Source organism: Pogona vitticeps, chromosome 1, assembly GCF_051106095.1.
Source record: "Pogona vitticeps strain Pit_001003342236 chromosome 1, PviZW2.1, whole genome shotgun sequence".
NCBI lineage: Eukaryota > Metazoa > Chordata > Lepidosauria > Squamata > Agamidae > Pogona > Pogona vitticeps.
In genome coordinates, this window is record NC_135783.1 from 29,356,138 (window position 1) to 29,383,598 (window position 27,461).

At 46.0% G+C, this 27,461-nt stretch overlaps 1 protein-coding gene across 1 annotated transcript; it reads right to left on the minus strand.

Moving 5' to 3' along the window:
- BATF3 (basic leucine zipper ATF-like transcription factor 3) lies at window positions 1-27,461 on the minus strand. Its single transcript, XM_078383343.1, has 4 exons — window positions 27,407-27,461; window positions 26,643-27,277; window positions 12,466-12,570; window positions 1-4,084 (listed from the first exon to the last, which is right to left on the minus strand). Exons 1-4 carry the CDS (start codon window positions 27,459-27,461, stop codon window positions 3,899-3,901), a joined length of 981 nt encoding a protein of 326 aa, XP_078239469.1. The 3' UTR covers window positions 1-3,898.

The following is a 27,461-nucleotide window of genomic DNA, read 5'->3' on the forward strand; positions in this document are numbered from 1 at the left end:
TGCAATTAACATTAAAAGTTTTTTATTATTATTATTTTACAACATGTTCTGTGACCAAGTTATATCAAGAATGAGTAGGGACAAATTTACTTGTGCTAGTATAATCAGCAACTTTTCTAGTTTCTTTTCAGAGTTACTTTTATGGCCATTTTAGAGGCATTCTGTCAGAAATTCATCAGTCTTTCTGTTTGTCAATCTTTTTTCAGAAAGGAAAAGAAGAAAGAAAAGGCAACATGCAATGGAATGAGAAGTGAATCATGGTAATGAGTTAACAGGAACAGATTTACCTTTTAAACCCTATGATGAGTAACAGGAACAAATTATTCTTTAAAAAAAACTAATTTCCCAAGCTCCTAGGACTTTGTGATTTCCAAAGACCTTGTGATTTGCAGGACAATATTGTTTGCTAGCCTCCTACATACTCTCTGAGCTTGGCTGCAATTCTGGTGGCAGCTGAAGAAGAGGGAAACAGGTTATCTCATCAATGATAACACAGCTATGAGCTATCCCTGTTGTAATGCAAAGTAATTTGGATTCTTGGTTTGGTCTTGAATGGACAACTTAGAGTGAGACTAGATGGTCAAATTATCTTGGCCTGGATTAGCTGGTGGTTTCCAACTCAGTGATTCCCAACCTTGAATCCCCAGATGTTCTTGGACTGCAACTCCCAGAAATCTTCACTACTAGCTGTGCTGGCAATGTTTTCTGGGAGTTGTAAATGTCTGGTGGCCTGAGGATGGGAACCACTGGTCTAGAATGTCTTCAACAGGGTTGCTTTCAGGTGCAGTATGTTATTTGGGGTGACCCTTGCATCCACACGCAAGGATTGGATGGTTTGCAGGTAAGAAACTATACCACATCTTAAGCAACTCTATTTCGCCCTTCCTCCCTTTAAGGAGGAAGAAAAAGACATCAGCAGCAAAAGACAAAACAAAACAAAACAAAACCTTCTTGTCTTCTGCTGTGGGAGGAAGCTTTCAGATTTTTTTAGATTATTTTCAAGTGGCCTAGCACTGAAATGGCTTGCTGAGCAACCAGTGCTGGTTTAAAAGTGCTTTCTTTTTTAAAAAACATCCTGCATCCTCTTCTGTTCTCCTCCAGAAGGAAACTTTCTGTCACCTGATAATTAACTGCATTGCGAAGCAGGTAAATCAAAGTGACAGCTTAAGCCATCCACTTCAGTTTGATCCAAGTCATCACTTGTGCTGGTGCTGCACAAAAAAGGAGTGATCCTACCTGCACCAGACACAAAAAGCCCCTGACAGGGAAGATTCAGGCAAGCAAGGATAAGAGATGGGCTCATTCCCATTTGCCCATATGCCATGTGGTTGCCAGAAAAAGGCATGAACCATCTTGTCCCCAAATTATGGGTCAAATCCCCATCTTCTCACACTCTTAAGATCCATATATTTACAAAACAGAAAAAAAAGAACGTTGTGGCATCCTAAACACTAATGAGCGTCATGTGGCCTAAGCTTCCAAGGGCTGTGGCCTATTTCTTCAGATGAATTAGAGTCAGCTCCCACTGGTGAAACCCTGTGGTAAATAGAACTTGTCAGACTTTAAGGGGGCATAAGACTCTTTGTTGGTTTTCCTGCAACATGAGCGGAGCGGTTTTAGGGAAGAAAGGAAGTCCATCCAAGATTAACTATAGTTGTGGATTGCCAAAAGGGTAGAGAGAGGAGAAGGTTGGGGAAAAAAAGAACAAACAGAGAAACAGAAAAAGGACGGGCATTGTTTTGAGCTGGTTCGTTAAGAAAACACATGGTTTCATTGGGTAGCAGCTGACCTGAGAATAAGGACATTCAAGGTAGAATTTCCCCCTCTTCCACTTCCTGCACATCTGCTAAAAAAGCCTCCCTGGAAAAGACTGGGATTTTGGGGGGCCTGCCTTGGTGGTCAGCAACGGGGCAGTGGTGGCTTGAGTAAATGGGATCAGTTCTTCTGGAAGCTGCCTCTGCAAAATATTTCTGGGCTTCACTCTCCCCTTGCAGCCACAGACGCACTGGCATCCCAGGTCCTCCCTGAGGGTCCCCTGACTTTTGAGCAGAGCCAGCCCTACCAATAAGCAAGGTGAGACATCTACCACTGACAGCAGATTTTTTTGCTATCAGATTTTTGGTATTTTGAGATACCAATTTATTATTGTATTTTTGCAGTCAGCAGGGGGAAAGGTCATTTGTTTATGGAATCCTGGAATTTGAAGTTTGGTGGCGTACTTAGAATTCTTTGCTATGTGGGGGTGGTGACGTGCCCTGAAGTCGCCTCTTACTCGTGACGGCCCCATGAATGAGCGACCTCCAACATGTCCTGTCCTCAGCATCCCTGACCAGCTCTTGAAGACTCAAGCCTGAGGTTTCCTTTTAGCAGTCAGCCCATCTCATATTTTGGCCTTCCTCTTTTCTTGCCGCCTTCCACTTTTCTCAGCTTTATTATCTTTTCCGGAGAATCCGCCCTTCTCATGATGTGCCCAAAGTAGGACAGCCTCAGCTTCACCTTCTTCTTCTTTGCCTCCACTTCAGGCTTGGTTTGCTGTAGGATCCACATGTTCAACTTCCTCACAGTAGGACAAGGGAACGCAGTAGAGCTCGATAACAGAGAATTATGAACACCTCGCCAGGCCACCAATCCCAAAATGCCGTAGAAGACGGCCATGACATAAGTGCTATTCAGATAAACACACTCTGATTTAAACAGGTTATCCTCATCTTTTATTCCAGAGGCTGACTTTTAAAAGTACAGTATCTGAGATAGTAGCACCTATGGCAACTATCCTTCATGACGCCAATTGCTTCCTTGGCCCTGCCATCTCCCCCGCCCTTTCACTTACTTTGTGGGACAGCATCTGAGCAGAACAGGTGAAGAAGCAACAAGATGGGAAAGGAACACGGGCAAGAATGTGGACCTTCAGTCCACATGAATTGGGACACCCAGGCTGCAGAGTGACACACATAGCATCATTAAAAGGAGCATCTTGCTTGTTAGAAATCTTACTCTTTTGGCCCCTGCCAACTCTATGACTCTAGGAGTTGGGATCACTAGGGAGCGTGTTCTGGAATGGAACGGCCACTTACTGGTCATCTGACTGCACACTTTTGTCTTGCAGTTAAATTAATGTACCAGGATTTGGGGAAGAGTTGGGGGGAAATAGATTACCCAGCTCATATCAGGGCCAGACAGCTGTGCACTGAGAAAGGATGGAACTGCTTCGTGATTGATGGGTGGGGAAGGGATAATCAATACTGTGCAATTCTTGACTTCTCCACAAAAATGCAAAGGCTGAATGTGTGTTGCAGAACTGATGGATATCTGTGAGCAGTCTTAAAGCGACAGGTGCCCTTGCAATGGGCAGGTTTGCACAAAGCTTGACTTGTCTGACAGAGTGGCACCGAAGTGGAGAAGTCTGCAAGGACTGGCAGGGAACAAGAAATCAGAAAGAAAGCTAAATGCACAGAGCTTCCAACCATTGATCACAGATGGGAACATCCACTGGTTGGGTTCAAATGCTACAGCACACTCTTCCTCACCCTCCATAAGTGGCAACTCACTTCTGAGTAACAATTGAGGACTAGCCAACTGCATCATTGAAAATACTGTAAAATGAAGTTAAGAATTCCTCTTATTGTAGCTTCTGTGATGTGCTTCGTATTTCTCGCTGGGTGTCGCGTACACAGCTGAAGAACACAGGAGGGGTGCATACAGCTCTCTCCAAAGGTTCTCCCACAAGGTTGGAGCCCACCCACCATTTCATCATCCAGATGGCTTCCGAATATTCAGAAGACTCCAAAATGAAAAGGCGAGATGCTGCTGCAAGGCTGTTGTGTTCACACAGTAAAGAGATGAAACTCTGAATGGTGCTCTCATTTCAGCAGCACTTCAGGGTTTCCTGCTGAACGCATCATCTTGGCAAGGGGCTGCTGAGGATGTCGGGTCTGGGAATCAAGCCAAAGTTTAAGGAGCAGTGCAACAGCGGGCAGACCTTTTCATGGTTCCTCAGCGCTTCGCTCAAGTGTTTCAGTTCGTCCGTCAACTTTCCGATCTCTCTTTTCAGGGAGATATTCTCTTGCTCAAGGCACTCGTACTCCTGGAACGAATGAGCACAATAGGTCAGCAATTTCACTCTCAATCTTTCCTCCGAGACAAAGAGCAAAATGAAACAAAACAAACAAACAAACAAACAAACGAATGAATATAATTAATTAAAAAACCCAAATGATTCTTTTAAAAAAGCAAATAAAAGCATTACTATAAAAGCAAGAGAGAGAGAGAGAGAGAGAGAGAGAGAATAATCTAGACTCAGAAAGCATCCTGCAATGCTGTAAGCTTAAAAGCAATTACTGCAATGCTGGGAATATTTTACTTTATTGAGGGTTGCTTTCCCACAGAGGCATTAGTAGCCAGCAATGAATGAAAGTAATAATTAGTATTATTTCAAGGTACACAGACAGACGCTCAAGGTTGTAGTGGTGTGTGTGATACGCACAACTTATGCAAACATACTACGATGCAGGTTTGCCCCTTGTGCACCCTTGCTCAGAGATAAGCTGTTGGCCGAATTGAAGCCAACCGTGAGGGGACAAGTGTGCCCATTTCCCTCTTTCGACCACCAAGAACCTTCTCAGGATCATGGGCTGAGCAAGTTGGCAGACTGCCTGGAGGAATATGTTGGACCACAACACAGGTCCAAAGGCAAAGGCAGGTCCCTACCTGGACGAACGGAGCCTCATGACAGTCTCTCATGCGTTGGTAAACACCCGTTTAGATTACTGCAATGCACTCTACGTGGGGCTGCCTTTGAAGACAGTCCGGCGACTACAGCTGCTTCAGAATCGAGTTGTGCGACTGGTGAGTGGAGAAGCCACAAAAGATCCTATTCAGCTGATTCTGGCCAGGTTACACTGGCTACCCGTTGTTGCCCGGGCCCAATTCAGAGTGCTTGTTTTGACATATAAAGCCCTAAACAGCTTGGGCCCTGGATACCTGAAGGAACGCTTCCTTCCACATGAAACTACCCAGCAATTCAGATCTAGCCAAAAGGCCCTCCTGAAAGATCCGTCCCTCAGTGAGGTGAGAGGGATGGTCTGTAGGCAGAGGGCCTTTTTGGCAGCTGCCCCCGGTCTTTGGAATGCCCTCCCAAATGACATCTGACTGGCGCTGACGTTACTGACATTTCGGCGCCAGGTAAAAACCTTCCTGTTCCGGAAGTTTTTAAATTGAAGTTTCTAATTTAAATTGATAGTTATGGATCTAGATTGTTTTTGTTTCTGTTTTTTATTCTTGCTTTTGTATAGATGTGACCGTATTGGTTTTTAGCGTTTGGTTTAACTGAACTGTTTTAATGGATGTTGGAAGCCGCCCAGAGACCTTTGCAGGGTGAGGGCGGCATACAAGTCGAATTAAATAAATAAATAAATAAATAAATAAATAAATAAATAAATAAATAAGTAAGTAAGTAAGTAAGTAAGTAAGTAAGTAAGTAAGTAAGTAAGTTCCTCTATTAGCCTACTAAAAAATCACACCCAGTAGCTGGCAGCCTTCTGTCTGGTGGGTTGGGGCAAATCAACCAACATTGCCAGAGGTGGAATTTTAAAACAACACTTATGGCTTGACTTTGCAGGCCTTCTTTTGAAACTGTTACAGACCTCTAGCCATGATTTTTGGAACTCATATTTTCTGCACCACCCATAGGTAAGCAATGCTCATCCTGATGAAGGCCTGTATGAGCTGAAAGCTAGTTTTTGCTTGTGTTTTTTTTTAGTGGACCAACAAAGGTATCACCTTACTTTGCATTTAGATTGTCTACAACTCAAGGGAAAAAATCTGGGTAGATGTCATATTTTCTTTTTTGCCACTTTTTATTGCTTCACTAAAGATATTTTCCAGCTGGCTGGATAGCTCAGTGGTTTAGGTATCTGGCTTCGATTCCCCACCCTGCCTCCGGCACACAGAGCCAGCCTGTGTGCCCTTGGGCAAGCTGCACAGTCCCAGGGTGCCCCAGGAGAAGGGAATGGTAAACCACCTCTCTGTATTCTCTGCCCCGGAAACCCTGAAAAGAATTGTCTTGATAACACATAATTATTATTAAAGGCATTCTTCAACTAAAATATTACTATCTGTATCTGGATCATACAGCTCCTTTGATTTTTTTTTTTAAATCCACACCAAAACAAATGGGAGGCCAATTATAGACCTTAGAACAGAGATGGGGATGCATGTCTCCTGTTGTTGTTGGATTATAACTCCCATCATCCCTCACTATTCACTATGCTATCTAAGGCTGATGGGAACTGGAGTACAACAACCACTTGAGGAACACACATCCCTCAACCTTGCTGGGGAGAGAGAGAAAGAAAGGGGAATTTGGGCACCCCCCTTTGTGGTGCAAATTTACAAGTGGCCCTTTGATTTGAATACGAGTGAAACAGAACTTGCACCAATATGCCTGAAAATAATAATAATAAAAAAACCCAGCAGTAGCTGCTCAGCCACTGTGACCAATCTGTTTACCACTTGCTTGAAAGCCGTACTGTCCCATATGTGGAGTTGCTAGAATGAATGAATAATCTGCTGTCTTCCATGGAAAGGTCATCATAGTCTCTGGACCTCCACCCTTACCATTTTGCTAAATGGCACTCACGATTGCTCATAATAACACCCGGTAGTCACCACTGCAACCTCAGCCTTGGCCAGTAACAGCCCTGTTAGTCTAGATTTGAGCCTCCTTCTGGAGAACCATGCTCACAACAATGAGTGAGCTTTGTGTGAGAAGGAGGAAGGGCATGAGAGGAATGCAAATATTATGTATCACACAGAGGTGCGAGGAAAGGTTGGAGTAACGTGTCTCCAGGTATAACTAAGTTATGTCCTTCCCAGCTTGATTTGTGTTATTAAGAGCTGTCAAGTTGTTTCTGCCTTTTAGCAACCCTGGCATGGTTTTACAGCAGGCATGGGACGTTCCAGGAGTTGTTTACCATTGTGTTACCCAATGAGTTTCCAAGGCTGAACAGGATTTGAACCCAGCTTTCTTGAATTCTAGCTTAACACTTCATTAACTCCATCCCACACTGGTTCTCCCAGCCTGCACAGGTGACAGGAATCATTGACTGATATCTCTGGAGAGCCCAAGGGTGGGATAGGCTGGACGAGAGATTGTATGGATCCAAATTTAGTAATGTTTTGAATAAATCTGTTGAAATCATTGGGATAGAAGTTAGTCATGACTAAGCAGTCCCATTGATTTTCAGTGGATCAATGTTCAGAATGATTTAATCTGGATCCAGCCTCTCATCCTGCATCCCAGCCTACTTCTTTGTGTAGCAATATCATTGTCGTATCAGCTTGATTACTATGAGAGTCCTGGATTGTTTCCAGGATTTGGGTCAGGAATTTGAACAGAAGAAGGCAAGGCTGGGACCCTAAATAAATAAGATGCTACTGTAAGAATCCACTTTGCATACACATCTTGGGCACAAAGGCGATTGCATAAGTGTTCTACTTCCTCTTACAGGTCCCCTGTCATGCAACTGACCTTGCCCTCAATGTGAGGCTCAGCGTGCAGAGGGGAGCTTGCCAAAGGAGGAAGGACCCTAATGCAATTGTCTCTCTGCTCCATGCTTCCTGAATAGGATACTGCCTTTCAGCTTTGTTTCCATGATTTTGTTCACAATCTTCAATGCAAGAAGGCAAAGCTAAGATGCTAAACCTTAAGCTGCTTGAGGGACAGCATTAATGGCATCTCCCATACCATCCCATGCACAGAAATGGACCAGGCTGGAAAATGGATCTTACGGTCAGCACCGGTGAAGGGACAACATCCATCATTTCACTTTACTAAATAGGAGATGCATGGGTTAGGGGAAAAGATGACAGATCAAAGTGGTGAAGCCCAGCAGGCCTGAATCTCTACCCCATAATATTTCCCTTTGCCTCACACCAGAATCCAGTGGGCAGTTGTGAATGGAGATCCTGAAGAAATTTCAGAACAGATACTCTAAAGAAGGAAGGGGTAGAAGATGTCAGTTTAAAGGAAGAGGGCAAAAATAATTCCCTTAAATCAAATCTCACAAAAAGAGGCACAGAAAAGAGAAACCAAAAGATGCTTCAGAGAAATGGAGCAACTTCCTGAGGGGAAAAATAAAGGACCAGGGTAACTGGCTTCAAAAACGGAAGAAACTAATCTATATTAAGGCAAGTGTTAAATATTTACACATGTGGAGCTTCAGCGGCAGAAGCTGCTGCAGTGATGGGATGAGGTGCTGGTTTCATGCCTGGTCATACCATCAGGCACCTGGCTGGACGTAGCTGGCAGATCATCACAGCAGCTTCCATGGTGGAAGCTCCACACATGTGACTATTGAATAGTGGCCCTTGTCAGGCTCTCTGTTTGTCTCACTGACTGCTTGGTTTGGGAACATCTCTCCACCGTTTCTGGCAACGCTCTTCCTCTCACCTGCTACCTGACCCCTTTAAGGAGGGGCAAGAACCTCAGACCTACATGCAAAACACATGCAATCTCACTGAGCTATGGTCCAGTCCAGGGCTTCAAAACACATGGCCTGGCCAGCACATGGTCATTGGATGAGCGAGTCTCAGGTCTGTAGCTGCAAGAAGTCCCTTTGTCAAGCTCTGGACAGAATAAAAAAAATTCTAGTGGGCCCTGGATGCTACTTGGGGTTTAGAACAGCCACATTTGCTACTTTTCCACCTTCTATCCCACAGTGGCCAACTTGTGGCTCTTAGACCTAATTTTAGAAGCTCTCTGAAACAGAAAGTTCAGGCCACTGGCAAAAGGGATGTGTTCCTTCTCTAGCAACCTGCTGGGAAGAGAAGATGGCAAGTGAGAAAAAAGAAAAGATAGTTCTGCTCATGATTGGCTTCGTCCTCTCTACTGCCAGCATCTGGCTGGCCACACATAAGAATTAGGATCTTGACAGAAAAAGAAAAGCCCCCCTTCTTTGTATTCGCGAAGGCTTTCACGGCCAGGAAAGCCTGGCCGTGTTGTGGGTTTTTCGGGCTCTTTGGCTGTGTTCTGAAGGTTGTTCTTCCTAAGGTTTTGCCAGTCTCTGTGGCCGGCATGTTCAGAGGACAGGACTCTGTGCTCTGGTGTAGTTGGCTTGGGAGTGGAGTATTTATGGCTGTCAGATGGGTGTCATTAGCTGGTCTTTTATGTGTAGGACTGGGGATCACTACACACAAAAGACCAGCCAATGACACCCATCAACCACAGTGACAGATAATCTCTCCTTCTTATCACAATACACCCACAACAAGACACTAATCACCCGTCTACAGAAAAAGACAAAAGACCATCTCAGAGCCATAAATACTCCACTCCCAAGCCAACTACAGCAGAGCACAGAGAGCTCTGAAGATGCTGGCCACAGAGATTGGCAAAATGTTAGGAAGAACAGCCTTCAGAACACGGCCAAAGAGCCCAAAAAACCCACAACAACCCCCCTTCTCTGTTCTACAGCAGATGTTTGGGCTGACAATTCTCATCATTTCCAATCCAGATAGACAATATATATACTCTTACACCTGCAGCATTGAAAGAGACCATGGGATCATCACATCCAGCCCCTGTCAAGGAGGCACAGTAAGGAATCGAATTCCCAACCCCTGGCTCTGCATCCATGAAACTAAACCAGTGAGTTATCCAGCAGTTCTGGTAAAGATTTGTTGGATTTGGGAAGTCCAGAACGTCTGAAGACTCCTCATGCTATAGTTATTCCAGGCAAATGAGCCCTTTCTCCTTGGAGCAACTGGTTGTCTTAACACATATTTCAGGTGCTGAGGCTTTATAGCTTCAGCTTTGGTGGGAGATGGTTGGGACATGGTTCACAGGGTCATGTGGAAAAAGTGAATACTCAGAAATAAAACCCTCATGTCTGACTCAAAACATTACAAAATCCAGAGTCATCTCCTGAAATTGGTAAGTTCTAGGTACAGGCTAATTGAAACTGAAATTTGTCATTGACATGTTGTATCTTTCAAAGGAATTCTCAACCACAAAATGTTGCCAGGAGCACCTCAAAGATCACTGATCACATGTTGTGTACACAGACCGCAGGATGGTGACTTCTTGGGCATCTGACTAGCCCAACCTTAGCCCCCAGAGGTTGTTGGCCTTCAAGGCCCATCGTCCCTGACCCACATGGCCAACTTCCTCTAATGATGTGAGCAGTAGTACATTCCTTATTGGGATATGAGGCAGGGTTATTAGTCCATGTGTTAAACTGCAGAGAAAGACGAACCTGGGATGTGACCTAGAGCTCTTCCAGATGGGGGACTAGCTGCCCTTTTAGGTTTGTATCTTAGTGGGAGTTGCCCAGATAATACATCCTAGCTTAGTATGCAGAGATGGCCCTTCCCCCTGCAGGTTCCTGCATCTTTTTCTCCTGTTCAAGCCCATGCTTTATTTTGTGCTACACTGTGGTTATTTTCCTTCCGAGACCAAAGCTTGCCTTTTCTCTTTCTTTTTTTAAAGGGCCCTACTACCTACATATCGAATCCATGCGACGGAGTGAGCTCCCGTCGCTTGTCCCAGCTCCTGCCAACCTAGCAGTTCGAAAGCATGTAAATGTCTAAGTAAATAAATAGGTACCACCACAGTGGGAAGGTAACGGCGTCCTGTGTCTAGTTGCACTGGCCACGTGACCACAGAAACTGTCTGCAGACAATACGCTCGCTCTATGGCTTGGAAACAGAGATGAGCACCACGCCTTAGAGTCAGACACGACTAGACTAAATATCAAGGGGAACCTTTACCTTCACTATCTTGCAGTCCCCTGGACTGCAAGGAGAACAAACCTATCAATTCTAAAGGAAATCAACCCTGAGTGCTCACTGGAAGGACAGATCCTTCCAGTGAGGCTCCAATACTTTGGCCATCTCATGAGAAGAGAGGACTCCCTGGAAAAGACCTTAATGTTGGGAAAGTGTGAAGGCAAGAGGAGAAGGGGACGACAGAGGATGAGATGGTTGGACAGTGTCACCGAAGCAACCAAAATGAATCTGACACAACTCCGGGAGGCAGTGGAAGATAGGAGGGCCTGGCGTGCTCTGGTCCATGGGGTCACGAAGAGTCGGACACGACTAAACGACTAAACGAACGAACGATCACCTGCATCCAAAAGCAACGGTGGCAGTAATTTTGTGTTATGACACTTCACCAATCTTCCAAAAAAAGGAGGGAAAAAATTAAACAGGAAATATGGGAAGCAGATAAGGTAGGAAGCAGGGGAAGTGGCGTGCTCTGGTCCATGGGGTCACGAAGAGTCGGACACGACTAAACGACTAAACACACAAACACAGGGGAAGTGGCAGCCGCTTGTGCCTTCTTACTTGTTAGGAAACCTTACTGAAATAAAAACTTTACTTAATAATAAATCATCTAAATCCTTCATCATCAGACTGAGCACAGCAAGCCCCCTTGAGCTCCATGGGATTTATGTCCCCTTCCAATAACAACAGTGCTTGTGTTATTGTTTTACTGGTTCTGGGATTAGGAGAGGGCGTATTTTGCAGACACGAATCCCAACAGGTCCAGGTAAAGCCCATGGTTTTCGAGGACAAAGAGGGAGGCACAAAAGGGGAATGCAAATGCCCCATTGCTAAGAGCTCTCAGTAAATATGAGACTGCAAGAGAAGGGAAGAGAAGTTTGGCGTTCTTCAGCTTGCTGTTTACTCTGCAAACCTCCTGTAACTGCTTCTCTCTTCTTTGTCCTTTCTGGTTTCTAGAAAAAAACTAACTGAGCAGAAGGCCCTGCTTGGTTTCTCTTAAAAATTGCTTCCTCCTCCTTGCTACTTTGAAAGGTCTTTGACAATACTCCATATTTCAGGGCCTGCAACAAGGAGTACCAAGCACTCATCTTTTGAACAGGAAGAGGGTCTCACTGGTGTTTAGTTCTACAAGTAGTTGTCCCATCCGTTGCATCAGAAACAGAGTCTTGCAACACCTTAAAGACTAGCACACTGATTAAGATAGAAACTTTCACAAGTTATGAAAGTGGATGATGTCATGGTACCTGTGTCAGTCTTCAAGCTGCCATAAGACCCTTTAGTCTATGTCTTATTGCTAACTCCAGAGAGAGTAGACTCACTGAATCAGTAGGAACTTAGTAAGTCAGTACTAAAGATGGGCATGAACTGCTGATTTAGCAGTTTGTGCCGGCTTGGCCAATGGTCACACAGCTGTTCCGCAGTTTGGCACCCCGCCTCCTCCGGCAACCGTCCAGTTGGAGGCAATGCTCTGGCTTCTCTCCCCTTGCCTCCTCTGGGCACGCCCTCTGAGTGGGCACCTGCCTCCATTGGCTGAACTGTACATAAGTACTGATCTCTAGTCAGTACTTATGTAAGTTTTCCTGATGCAGTATATCTACTCTAGGTGGGATGAGAAATCAGATTCAGGTTCTGCCATTCATGTGGGAGACCAATATTACTGCTGGAGGCCGAAACAACAATCACCTCGTGGAGTTTATCTGCCTTCTGTGTCTGCTTCTTCCTGCTTCTTTGGGCAGCCACTCTGTTCTTCTCTCTCCGTCTCACTTTCCGTTCATCTTCTTCATGACTCTGGCCAACAAAATCAGAACACTTTTATTTAGTCAATTAGTATTCATCACCTCCCGCCCTACCCCCCGGATCCTTTGACATTCAAACAATAAAGAAATCATCTGCCAGAGAAAACTGCACTATCTGGAACAAGGCCAACTCTAGTCCCACTTGTCAAGGGAGAGAAATGTTTATCTTCCCATTATATGGCTCAGAAATGCATAGAGTAAACCTCTGGAATATAAAGAGACCATATTTATTTTTATGTACTGTAAAGTCTCTTCCAATTTACAGTGACCTCATAAATGGGTGACCTACTCTCAACTTCTTATTTAACTCTTCATTTTATTTAAACGCTTCATGATGGTTGCATTCATATACAAGAGTTTTTGGCACTGTGCCTTGGTGACGGTTTTGAGAATGGTAGAGTTAGAGGATGGAAACAGACATTGCAGATAATCTATCATCTGGAAAAAATCTTTAACAGTTGAACGTGTCTGAGTGCACAGTAGTATATTTTCTTCTTTCACCTGATTTGCACATTACCATTGTTTTGTGATTGGTCTTCAGAACATTAGCACGGGATTCCTCTGGAGATGATTTCTCAAACAGGGATAGTTCAGCACATGCTCTCGGCCCTAATTGTGGGCTGTCCTAGAATATTTGTTTCTGCCTTCAGAAACTTAGTCTACAATTGCCATAGAAAACTGCAGTTGCTGTTGTTTGAAAAGGGGAGAGGTACACACATTTATATATAAAAACTGTATATCTATCTGTCTATCTGTCTATCTGTCTGGCTATCTATCTATCTATCTATCTATCTATCTATCTATCTATCTATCTATCTATCTATCTATCTATCTATCTATCTATCTATCTATCTATCTATCTATCTATCTATCTATCTATCTATCTATCTATCAGTTTAAAACTGTATCTTTTTAGCTTTCATTGGGAAATTAATTTATTGGGAGATTTGACCATGTGCGTTTAAGCATACCTACATGTACACGTCTGTTTTAGAAGAAAACAGAAAAAGCCTCACATGGCTGAAATGCATTTTATGATCTTCTTTGTTACGTCCTGCAAAAAGTTCTAGGAAGAATCCTTGGGATCCTTTTACTGGACTTTCAAAACAGTGTTGGGAGAGAAGGGGGTTAGGGATGAATTACAGTGTTTGCCTAAAAGTTGTAACAGCTGGTTCCCTCGGTTTTGCTCCATTTGCAACACATACAGTAATCACAGCAGTATCTTTTCTGTGTCACTAAATGTCAAGTGAGATCTGCTTACTACACCTATTAACAAGCCCTAAGACTAATATAAACTGTAATTCAAAAACATTGATGCCAGGTTAAACTATTTGCATCCTAGCAGTGTCCACCTTCCCTAAAATACCTGCTGATGTGGAGAAATCGGTTCAAGCGTTGGCTGTCAGGGAGGGACTCTAAGGCTGTACTTATTTATTTATTTATTTATTTATTTATTTTATTTCTATCCCGCCTATCTGATCATATTAGACCACTCTAGGCGGCTTACAGTAAAAACAACAATGTAATTTTAAAACTTTACAGCAGAAACTTAAATAAAATAATAATAATAATAAAGAACAGAATAAGAAAAAAGATCGTCAAGGGTTTTCTGTTGGGAAGGCCCGCCTATACATCAATGTTTTTAGTTGTTTCTTAAAAATGCCCAGCGAGGGAGCCGCGCGAATCTCAGGGGGCAAGTTGTTCCAAAGGCGAGGAGCCACCGCCGAGAAGGCCCGGATTCTGGTCTTTTCCTTTCGGGCTTCTCTCGGCGTTAGGCTCCTCAGCCTTATCTCCTGGCTCGCGCGAGTGACACGGGTAGATCTAGATGGGAGAAGGCGTTCCGCCAAGTATCGAGGTCCTAAACCGTTTAGGGCTTTGTAAGTAAGCGTTAACACTTTGAAATCAATGCGGAATCGGATTGGCAGCCAATGCAATGCGGCCAGAGTGGGGGAGATATGTTGGTATCTTCTCAGCCCACTGAGTAGTCTGGCCGCCGCATTCTGCACCACCTGTAGTTTCCGCAGCAATCTCAAAGGTAGCCCCACGTAAAGCGCATTACAGTGGTCTAATCTCGAGACTACAAGCGCATGCACCAGAGTGGTGAGAGACCCCACATCAAGGTAGGGCCGCAGCTGGGCTATCCGCCTGAGATGGAAAAAAGCGGAACGGACCACGGACGCCACCTGGGTCTCCATGGTGAGCGCCGGGTCAAGATGGACACCCAAGCTACGGACCCCATCCCTGGCGGGCAGGGTCACCCCCCCAAAAATGAGGGAGTTTCCCATGTCCCCAGGTGTGGGGGCGCCCACCCTCAGTACCTCTGTCTTGTCCGGGTTCAGCCTCAGCCCGTTCTCCTGCATCCATTCCTGTACAGCCTCCAGGCAACGCTGAAGGGACAGAACGGCATCTCCTGCAGTTGGAAAAAAGGAGATGTAGAGCTGTGTGTCATCCGCATATTGATGGCACTGCGCTCCACACCTCCTGATGACCCCTCCCAGCGGCCTCATGTAGATATTAAACAGCATTGGGGAGATGATCGACCCCTGTGGGACCCCACAATTAAGGCACCACGGGGCCGAAACATTCTCCCCAAGCTGTACTCTCTGGGGACGGTCCTCCAAGAAGGAACGGAGCCAAGCAAAGGCCCGGCCACCTATCCCCAACTCGGCGAGCCTCCCCAGGAGGATACCATGGTCAATGGTATCAAAGGCCGCTGAGATATCGAGGAGTACCAACAGAGACACTTTGCCCCTGTCGGCCTCCCTCAATAAGTCATCACACAGGGCGACCAATGCCGTTTCTGACCCATGGCGCGGCCTGAAGCCCGACTGGAATGGATCCAGGGCATCTGTTTCATCCAGGAACGCCTGGAGCTGATCGGCCACCACCCTCTCGACTACCTTGCTTAAGAAAGAAACATTGGCGACGGGCCTATAGTTGCCAATTTCGTCCGCCGCCAAACTGGGTTTCTTTCTTATGGGCCTCAAGGAAAGACCCATTAATTATTACAGTAGCCCATTCCGTTGTTGAGGGCCTGGCTGCCTTGATTAGCCAGGCCGGGCAGGGGTCCAAAGAGGAGGTGGTGGCACGACAGCGATCAAGCGTCCTGGCCACAGTGTCGGGCGATACGGGCTGAAAAGAGTCAAAAGACACCGGGCAAGACGGAGCGCTGGACATCCCAACTTGACTCACTGTATTCAAAAAAGGAGCAAGATCCCGGCGGATGGCCTCCACTTTGGATTTAAAAAATGCTGCAAATTGGTCCGGGGTAAGACTAGGGGAAGGCCTATCTCCCGGGCCAACTCCGGATAGGTCACGTACTATACGGAATAGTTCCGCCTGCTGGTTGGATGCCTCACTTATCCGGTTAGCGAGGTAAGTTCTACTGGCAGCCTTTACCTTAGACTGGTAAAGGTTAGTTGCGACCTTAACAGCTATACGATTGAAAACCGTCGGGTCCTTTCTCCATTTGCGCTCCAGCCGTCTCCTGACCCGCTTCGACACCCGAAGATCCTGGTTAAACCAGGGCGCCGGGCGATCTCTGCGGCGGAGAGGGCGTTTAGGTGCGATCGTGTCAATGGCACTAGTCGCGGCGGTGAGCCAGCCGTCAACCAGGGCCTCGACAGGAGCGCCAGCCAGGTCAGCCGTAACCCCTCTCATGGCATCCTGGAATCCAATCGGATCCAGTAGCCTTCGAGGGCGGACCATGACAATAGATCCCTGCTCCCTGCGAGGGGGGAGGGCCATCTTGAGGAAGCATTTTATTAGGTGGTGATCCGACCATGACAAGGGGACCGACTCAAGGTCAGTCACCATCGGTCCACTCTCACTCCCATTGGTGGAAAAAACCAAATCTAATGTATGGCCGCCCACGTGCGTAGTACTTGCTGGCTGGATTGTTCAGTGAGCTGTATACTTGGCTGTGAAGCCAGAGGTCAGGGGTTTGATTCCCTGTTATGCCTCTGGGAGAAAAGCCAATAGGTGTGCCAAGCTCTGCGGTCCTAGAAAATCTCCAGAAGGGAACAGCGAACCATTTCTGAGTATACCTAGAAAATCCTGACAAAGGGTCACCATAAGCTGGAATCAGTTTGACAGCACTTAGTAATAATAAAGGCTGTGCTCCTTCACGTGTGGGATTTTTTTTAAGAGAACAAGGCCCCCAAAAGTAAATGGGGCTTCTTTCCAAGTAGTCAAGTACAGGTTTGCCCCCTATTTGACTGAATAAATGACAATAAACTGCAAGAAAACAACTGCTTAACTCACATTTTAAATGGCTAGAAGTATTTGTGAATGCCAGGCACAACCTTGAATGAAGGCACTGCAATTCTGGCTGAGAAAAGTCAACTTCTCACAAGAAAAGAGCAACAAGATGCCGTTTGGGTACACACTCCATGTTCAAACACGAAGCACAGTACAAGTGGCATTGCAGTGTTCTTAACTGTACCAAATTTATTACTGTAGAGAGTCACAACTTTCTAAGAATGGCTGGAATCTTATTGAAAAATTACCGCAGCATTATCCTTCGGCATAAATTTCGGTGGCAAATTGCCACAATGTAAGAAATCAGTGTAGGCCATTTGTGACCTACCCTGCTGAGTCTTGTGACAGCAAATGTCTCCTTAACTTGTGACAATTTATTGCTGAGATTTACACCAGCAGGTGTCAATAATGGGAATCTGACCAGTATATTTCTTTCATGCTAGCTTGCCTATAACAGTCCCCTCAAAATTTTTTTTACAAATTGCATAGATCCCTTCCTCTCATCAGTTCCCAGAGAGGTAGCAAATGTTAAGACAGCATTATTACTTTCTTAGACATATATGTATCTTCAGAAAAGGTCACATTGGCATTGACAACAAGACCGCACACAAAGTAAAGTTTTGTGGCTTTGTTGTATACTTACCATTAGGGCCAAATTATACTTGGAGGATCACTACTGGATTGCTGACTCTTTTTGTTTTTACCTTTCCCCCTCAACATTGTGTTTGGTCTCCTGGCACAGGGGAAGATGTGTTCTGCCAGTGAAAATCACCTCCCAAAGCAGTATTTGGCCCCTGAATGGTCACTATGCATGAGCTAGAATCCGGATCCCCCAACGTTTTCTTTTTTGCAAGAAAGTTGGAAAACCAGGGTCCCCTTTGTTCACATATAGAGGGCTTACACACAAGGAAGAATATCTCCCCTTGCAGACTTCCCCATTTCCCACATGCAGAAAGTATAGCTGCGCACAAGGGCCCTTTGGTTTCTTAAACAAAAGCCTCCTGAGAAATTTTGGCCCAGCACTTTATTGTCATTCTTCAGGATCCAGCACCTTCCCCAGCCCTGAATATTGCATTTTGGAAGAGTCACTACAGTCATTTCCTCTCGGCTCCACATACTTATAACACTGCAGACTTCCTGTAAGACCTGTCCTGAGCATGGGGAAAGGCAGTCTTCTGTCCACTTACAAGAAACTAGTACTGTGCCCTAACTTGTCCTTCACTTTCCTCAAAGTGTTATTTCCCCATGAAACAAACTTTCACTTTTCTGTCTCATTCCCAGGTCAATTTTTTAAATTACAGTACTGTAGCATTGCAAGGCGGGTGAGAATGCTGTGTTTGCTTTTCTTTGTCCTTTATCTCCTCATCACCTTGCAGGATCTCTGATCACCCACACTTCTTGATATTAAAAAAAACATGCACAGGGGAGGAGTTACTACTTATGACCTCTCCCACTTAGCTTTAAATGAAGGGGGAACTGAAGATGCTGCTGGCTTCCAGTGAGGTCACTTACAGTGAAGGATAAGACATGCACACATATTCCTCAGACACTTCTGAAGATTGATGAGGGTTAAAATCCTGAACCATGCCATAAGAATTTGTCTGAATTTTTTTCTCCTTTGATTTTTTCTCCTTTGATTTTTCCCCCAATAACATTTTCTCTTCCACTACCTTGAGAATGGCTGGAATTCTCATGAGGAAAATGTTCTGCACAGCATGAGTAGCAAGTAATAACACAGAGGGGAAAAGCTTTTTAGTTCCCTTCAAGCAAAGTGAGTGTATCCAGATAGGGGACAACTGCACAGGGTTACAGAAATGTGCCTTTTTCCTAATAACATGGCATGCTTAAGACAGCAGAGGCAGATGTTGTATTTCTCTTCCCACATCCCTCAGCTTTGTGCACCTGAGGTAATCTCTTGCTTCATCCCTGTTAAAACTCCGGTTTCTGCTCCCCTCAGCTGCACTTACTCCTCTTCTCATTGTATTTCTGTTTGGTTTTTTAAAACATTTTTTTAAAAATAAAAAAATAAAATTGAGATGATGCTCATGTCACTGAAATGATCCATGAGCCTCCTGGCTGGTGAGCTATAAATGCTAGTCAGTATCAAGAACATGTTGGCTGGATATCTCTGTGGATGCAGAGCTGAAAGTTGGGAATTCAGCTGTCCACTATGCATCCCAGAAGAGCCAGCCTCTGTAGCCATGGGCAAGTTGCACAGTTTGAGAGCACCCCCCAACAAGAAGAGAATTGTAAGCTACTTCTGAGTAGTCTCTAACTAGACAACCTTGAAAAGGGTCACTATAAATCACAATTGACTTTATGGTGCATTATTGCTGTTGTTGTTATTAAGCACATGGGGGCGCTTTTCATAGGGCACATCTTAAAGTGCCTTTCAGTATGTCTTTTTAAAAGTCCCAAATAAATACTACTTAAGACAGAGAGAAACTGGGAGAGCCGTTGAAAATACAATGGAAGCAATTCAAGTCTCATTTTGGTGTGCAAGGGGGGGCATATGTCACACCCCAAGAACTAATGGAGTTTGCAGCCAAGAAATCAGAAGACTGAGACCAGGAAGGGCAGCAATGAAGAAACTAGAAACGATCATCAAGTGTAAGGAAGCGTCTCTGGAGACCAACACCAAGATCAGCCTTACTCTTGTCTTTCTGATCACGATGTATGGGTTCACTTGATTCACTTGAGCTTTCCTCCAACACCAGTTTGGACTGTCAGAAAGGCAGGCCCTAAGTAGGTCCTAGATCAAATAAAACCCGACCTATCTCTGGAGGCAAAAATGTTGATGCTGAGACTGTCCTACTTTGGGCACATCATGAGAAGGCAGGATTCTCTGGAAAAGATAACAATGCTGGGAAAGGTGGAAGGCAGCAGGAAAAAAGGAAGACCAAATATGAGATGGACTGGCTCCTTAACAGAAGCCTTACGCTTGAGTCTGCAGGAGAGCTGGGTAGCGCATTTTGGAGGTTGCTCATTCAGGGGGGCCACCATGAGTCAGAGGCGATGTGATAGCACATAACAGCAAGAAGAAGAACTTGGAAGATTTCTCTTTTTGGTTTACAACCAGAATCCCCCCAGTCATCATGGTGGTGATGCTGGCTGGGGGAGTCTGGGTATGTGGTCCAGAAAAAGAGCACAAACAAGCTCTACGGGGCATCAGAGGAGGGTTGTCCATCAGAAAGTAGCCTCTATTTCTGCTCCTTGAAGCCGTGACTTGCTACCAACCAGCAAGCCTGGTTGCTACTTTTGTTCTTGTAAAGTTTCTGCCCAAGTGTTGGGTGGATTTCAACCTGGTTTGGTGCTCTGAGGAGCAAAAGGGGCTGCAAAACACCAGCAGCCAAGACTACTGGTTCCGATGGATCAAACCAACCAGTGTTTCAAGCCACACAAATAGAGCTACAGCCTCTTAAAATGGCATGGATCACAAGAAGACCTAAAGGAGGAGGAAGAGTGACAAGGATGATGCTCATGTCACTGAAACCACATGGCTGTGGCAACAGCAGCAATAATAGCCATTTCTCTCTGATATTAACCACAAGTGGAGTGGAGACACTGACCTACAGTGTTTACCCACAATGTTACCAGTCAAGGAACCTATTTTCAAGGACTATGAACAAACATGAGCAGAGTTTAGAATGACTGCTACCCTCCCCCCGCCCCTGCCGGCACCTTTTTTTTTTAATCAGAAATTTCAGAGAGCTTGAAGAAAGTGACAAGCAGGAAGGATTCACACAGGAGAAAAGAGGGAAGTTGGTCAGCAAGAGGCATGGATAGTTTTGCTTTCAGGTTTGGTTCTGTGATGGAATGTGTCTACTTGTGTATTGTAGAATTGTCTTAACCTTGGCAGGAGGACCTTGAGATGGTTTCCATTCTGCTTGTTATCAAGCAATATCAAGCAAGCCTTTAAAAAAATTATATAAAAGTCCGTATAGAAGACTATACAGCTGCTGAATTTCCTCAGCCAGGATAGCCCACATCCATACTATTAGCAGGATTCTTGGCACTGCGCTTCACTAAAGTTGCCTTTCCACACTCCAGTAATCTTGCTGTTTGCAATGAGCGTTAGTCTGTCTCAGTATGTATAATCAGAATAAAGCAAAAATACAAGCAAAAGTACTGCTTGTAGGGACTAACAAATTTATTTCAGTGTGAGCTTTCCACACAACAATGCACTTTGAAGAAGTGCATTGTTGTGTGGAAAGCTCACACGTGAAATGCAATATTTAGTTACAGATTTGCGTAAAAGTGTATGTTGTGGGGGTGCAGATACAGTAAACAAGGATACAGGCAATTTCAAAGAGACAAAGGATTAAACTCTCAGTGTTGATTACACTGCCATAGCAACAGTGATTAATTGTTTGCTAGTTAATCAACTCTGATTGTCTGCCAGTTAATTAACTCTGAATCAGCTTCAGAAGAAGGCACTTTTTAAACTTAATATAGTTCCACTTCAAAGAAAACCATACGCTGACCTGGCAGGGGGTTCATTAACTTTAGCTCTTCGTCCTGAAACGATGACAATCTCAAATGTTTAGAACACTACTAACCATCTAGGAAGTGTGCAAATGAGTAAGTTGGTTCTTATGATGAGAGAGAGAGAGTACCATTTATATTAGTCAGAGGCAGACAATGGGAACATGAATCTACCTCAGCGATGGGGAATACTTTTTCAGCCTGAAAGCCAGGCTCTCTGGTGGCAAAAACACTGTGGCACCTTAAAGACTAACTGCTACATTTGTATACAGACTTGAAGGTGACACTGTTTTGGGGGTGGAGGTGTTGTACTTTGCTGATCTAACTTGCAGAGACGAACACAATTTCTTTGAATTCTCCAGTGGGTTACGTACCTTCGAGGGGCCACTGCTGACACCTTGCCACTAAGGTGCCTCAAGGGGTGGAACTAAAGCTTGAAAAAAAAATGCTTTTTGGAGCAAAATCCTCCAGGTGGATGGGTGGTGGTGGTAAAGCAAAAACTGGTCCAGATCAAAACAAACCTGGATCTTATACATCAGCTCTTACCTATGTCAACCTGCATTTTTAAAATATATATATACACACACACACACACACACACACACAAACACACACACTTGTCACACACAGCAAGTAATCTGGGGTGGAGAAGATGAACTGTGGGATCTGTGGCAGGGTGTTTTCAAGTGCAATTAGAAAACAAGGTGGCTGTTAGAAGTGGGTGAGTTGCAGCTTGTAGAGAGAAAAGAGCTAACAGTTACCTGCTCATGGTGATTTCTCCCCAAAAATATCCCCTGTGATCATTATTTAACGTTTCCCTTGGCACTGATGGAAGCTTTAAAAAGACAATTGCTGTATGGAGGTCTACAATATGCTGAAGGGAGACTGTAAGGCATTGTCGTCGTTTAGTTGTTTAGTCGTGTCTGACTCTTCGTAACCCCATTGACCAGAGCACACCAGGCCCTCCTATCTTCCACTGCCTCCCATAGTTCTGACAATTTCATGTTGGTTGCTTTGCAGACACTGTCCAGCCATCTCATCCTTTCTCGTCCCCTTCTCCTCTTGCCGTCACACTTTCCCAACATCAGGGTCTTTTCCAGGAAGTCTCTTCCCATGAGATGGCCAAAGTACTGGAGCCTCAGCTTCAGGATCTGTCCTTCCAGTGAGCACTCAGGGTTGATTTCCTTCAGAATGGATAGGTTTGTTCTCCTTGCAGTCCAGGGGACTCTCAAGAGCCTCCTCCAGCACCACAATTCAAAGGCATCAATTCTTCGGCAGTCAGCTTTCTTTATGGTCCAGTTCTCACTTCCATACATCACGATAGGAAAAACCATAGCTTTGACAATTCAGACTTTTGTCGGCAAGGTGATGTCTCTGCTTTTTAAGATGCTGTATAGGTTTGTCATCACTTTCCTCCCAAGAAGCAGGAGTCTTTTAATTTCGTGGCTGCTGTCTCCATCTTCAGTGATTATGGAGCCCAAGAAAGTAAAATCTGTCACTGCCTCCATATCTTCCCCTTCAATTTCCCAGGAGGTGATGGGACCAGTGGCCATGATCTTAGTTTTTTTGATGTTGAGTTTCAGGCCGTTTTTTGCACTCTCCTCTTTCATCCTCATTACAAGCTTCTTTAATTCCTCCTCACTTTCTGCCATCAGAGTGGTATCATCTGCATATCGGAGGTTGTTGATATTTCTTCCTGCAATCCTAATTCTGGTTTGGGATTCCTCCAGTCCATACTTCCGCGTGATGTATTCTGCATATAAGTTAAATAAGCCGGGGGACAATATACAACCTTGTCGTACTCCTTTCCCAATTATTGAACCAATCAGTTGTTCCATATCCAGTTCTAACTATTGCTTCCTGTTCCACATATAGGTTTCTCAGGAGGTAGATAAGGTGGTCAGGCACGCCCATTTCTTTAAGGACTTGCCATAGTTTGCTGTGGTCCACACAGTCAAAGGCTTTTGCATAATCAATAAAGCAGAAGTAGATGTTTTTCTGGAACTCTCTGGCTTTCTCCTGTAATACATATTGGACCGCAAAATGGAGGCTGCCCACTCTTAACTTAAAATGTACAGTTAAGGACAAGTCATCCCTACTAATACAAAGAGCATCTGGAAGAGGAGTCATGGCAACTGGACTTCAGAGACTGAAGAAGCCACTTGGATTAGTAGTGAAACGTTTCAACCTAACAAGTAAGAAGTCCAGTTGCCAGGACTCAACTTCCAGATAGCTCTTAATGATGTGGGGCGCAGGCTACCTGAAGGACTGCATTACATTTTATGACTCTCCCGGGGTTTTAAGATCTGTGCAGGAGGCTCTTCTCTTGGTGTCATTGGTGTCACAGGCATGCCTGGTGAAGACCTGAAAGAGGGCCTTTTCAGTGGCTGCTCCCAGGAGTCCGGGTGACCCCCCCCCTCTCTTTTATCCTCCAGTTGGCAAGTAAAGATACTCCAGTTTTGGTGGGTCCTTGATAACTGACTGGCTGCCTGTAGTTTTAATTGGGATGTTGTACTTTTAATTATTCTAAATGATTTCTTATCTACTGGTTCACATGGTTTTTACAATGATATGTTTACTCATTTTAAAAATGTAATTTATTGCGTTTTGAAGCCACATTGGTTTCTAATGGTTTTCTAAGCTACCTTGGGTCCCTTTAGATGAAGAAATGGAATGAAACGAAGGCACTGTGGATTGTTGCCCCAACAGCAATGGCACAGATCTGGATGTTGAACCTCAGGCATTCAGCATCACTGTCTGTCTAGCAATGCCCTCAAGAAGGGTCCAAATATGCAGATAACTACATTTATCTATTAGTATGTGTGCATATGTGTGTATGCACACATGCACAGCAGTACATAGTATAACGTCCATTTTATTAGAACCAGTTGCAAGTTATCAGATACTGAGCCGGCAAAGTGTAATGTATGTCAGCATGTTCCACCTTGGCTAGGGCTGCATGAGAAAGGAAAAGAACGGATACCATGTTTCCTTCAAGAGCATCAGACCACCAGCTAAAGATCCCTCAGGAGTTTCTTTTGTCAGCACCACAGAGAAGCATTTAATGTTTAACTTATTTAACTCAAAATTTTTCTCTGTTTTCATGAAACAGGTGTTTTGTAAGAGTAACAGATCTTAATTTCCCATTCAAAACTAAGTTGCCTCCAAATATTCTGACTTACGCCAGGGACAGATGGCAAGAATACGTTGCCTCTGGGAGAATGCACTGCCTGCTGTGCCTACTGTGAGGATTGCAAGGGAGGGAAGCTCAAAAGGGAAAGGGAGAACCTGAAGGGGTTGACAGATGACATCATCTGCCCAAGTCATTAAAAAGCATGCTGCTTATATGCCACCGCATTCCTCTTAGAGCACTCCATGGGCGATTTCCAATTAGGCAAGCTACACATTCGCTCCCCAACCCACTGCACTCTGATCCTGTGTGCCGCCAGCCCCCCCACTGCATAGTGATTTCCATGCAGCTGCGGTTAAAAAAAAAAATTGGTAGATACCGAGATGCCTACCGAATCCAGCATCCTCTTTCCTACAGTAGTCAACCACCTGCCTTTGGGTAGCCATAACCAGAACGCAAGGACTATAAGCACTGGCTGTTGTGGGTTTTTCGGGCTCTTTGGCCGTGTCCTAACGTTTCACCAGTCTTTGTGGCCGGCATCTTCAGAGGACAGCACTCTGTGCTCTGGTGTAGTTTGCTTGGGAGAGCACTCTATAAGCACTCTTTTGCTGGTGCTCCTCTAAGACTGGCTTCTGGGCTATAAGCTCAAGGGCCATCATGAGAAGCAGCTACTGAGAAAGTTATCCTCTGTGCAGTTGTTTTGAAAGTGGTACTAATGGGTGTCACCACATATAATAAAATTAAAAGCAAAAGTGTGTCAGCCTCAAGACTCACAGATTTATTTCAGCATCAGTGCTTGTGAGTTACGGTCTTCAGACATATGATCGTGAAGGAAGTTTTCTTGTCTATTTTAACCTGTTTCAGAAAGTCCTTTGAACCAGCCTTTGACATCAGATCTTGTAGGGTGGGGTGGGGGGGTCAGACTTAAATAGCCTTGGAGTGAAAAAGCCCTTCCTCCCCCCCCCCACATGACTCTCTCTTCCAGTCAGCTGGACTGGAGGTTCCCCATGTTCTAGCATTAAGGAGATGAGGAAAGGGACTGTTCTGTGTACAATGCACAGCACATAATAGTATGCACTTCCCTGAAGTCCCTTCTTTACACTTTCCCAGACCTTCCAATTCAGAATATATAACCTTTCCTCAGAGGGAAGCCACCCTTCTCCCTGTTTATCTGTGTGACTATATTGCAAGCAAGGGAACTGATATCCCATGGGATAACCCTGAAACACCTCAACTTTTTCAAATACAATGGCCAGAATCCTACACTTCCATGAGTGAAATCACATAAAAGTTGGCAGCAAATTACCACTCATTAATGAGGTGCTGTTCGTGTCCCTGGACAATGCACCCCATGTGCCCAGGAGCACAACCGGCACTTCGTTCATGAGCAGTGATGTTTGTTTAGGGAACACAAGCAGGCCTGTGCTGATGCTGGCCAAAGGGCTGCCTAGCTGGGCATTCCGTAACAGTGGTGTTGTAAACCGTCCTGCCTAGCAGTCACTGATGGCTCCAGCCTCCATGAAGATATCAGCTCCCCCTTTTAAAAAAACACAAAATGCTGACCCTCCTTAAGGACAACTTTGAGGACACCACATTTTGGCTAGGCGTTGTGTACTTTTAAATTGTCCTCGATTTCCCTGGGAAGCTGACCTGCAACACATCAACTCCTGTTGCTTTATCCCAAGTCAAGACAGCTAAGATCAGAGCTCAGAAACCCAACCTTTCTGGACCAAAACTTCCGAAGTCGTGATCCCCTCCAAACAAACAAAAGGGACGTTTACAGATTCTGGCTCTCGTGCCATCCAACCTCCGGAGAAGGAGAAACCTCTGGCTATACCACTCCAGTAGCTAATGCTCAGCTTTACGATTAGTGAGAGAGAAAACCTCCCCTCTCTCCTCACTTTCTCCCCACGGGGCTTCTCCGTCTCACTTTCTCACCCCGCCTTCTCCAACTCTTATCCCCCGTCGGAGCTGCTGCGGTCCCGAGGCAAAGCGGCGCTCAAGCCCTTTCAACCCGGGGAGCCCGATCCGCGCAGGGTCCTTTCCGATCCCGTCCGGGAGCCCGAGCCCGCAGCCCCCCCCTCTTTTTTTCTTGGTGCCCCGCGGCGTCTCGCCTTCCCGCTCTCCCGCCTTCCCCGGGCCCACCCCGCCCCGACCTCACCCCGGCGGCCGCCGCTTCCTAAACTCACCTGCTGGGCGCCCTCCGAAGAGGAGCTTCTTTGCAAAGTGCTGGCGGCGGCGGCGGCCAGGCCGTGAGACATGCCGGCCGAGGAGGCGCGCTTCTGCTTCCACCACCAGCCCGAAGGCAGCCCAAAGGCATCGAGGGTCCCGGGACGAGGGTGCGTGTGTGCACGTGTGGAAGGGGCGCGAGGGAGCTGCCTGGGGGGCGTGAGGCGCCAGGCGCCCTCTAAGCGGGAAACCCGGCGCGGGGCATCCCGGCGGCGGCGGCGGCGGCGGGCGCGTGAGCTCCCCGGGCAGCCCCGCGACACCTGCCCGACGGCGCGCGGCGCGTGTTTCCCCGGCGCTTCCCCTTCTAGGCAGAGCCCGGCCGGGGAGAAACCCGCGCCTCCTCCCTGGATCGCAGCGCCTCGGCCGCCCTTGCCGCGAAAGCGGTCCGCAAGTTCATGGAAATCACGTGGCGCGCGTTGCGACCGCGGGAAGGAACTGGGGCTCCGGCGAGACGGCGACGGGCCCGGGCGGGGGACGGGGGCGGCCTCCGCTCCTCTTGCTGCTGCTACCGCCGCCGCCGCCGTCCCGATGAGGAAGCGAGAAAGAGGCAGGGGGGCTTTCCCCCTTTGCTTGCGGCGGGTGGCCTCTGGGGCGGCTGTAAGGACCGGGGTGCGGGGGGGGGGCTTCCTTCCTTCCGTGGCTCCCGGAGCGCCAACCTCCTGGCGGCCACGTGGACCTGCCGGGCCCCGATGGCTGAGCCATCGGGCAACTCAAGTCTCCTCGCCCCAGTCGACGGAACGGACGGTGGTAGTGGAACAGCGGGCGTCGATGCAATCCAT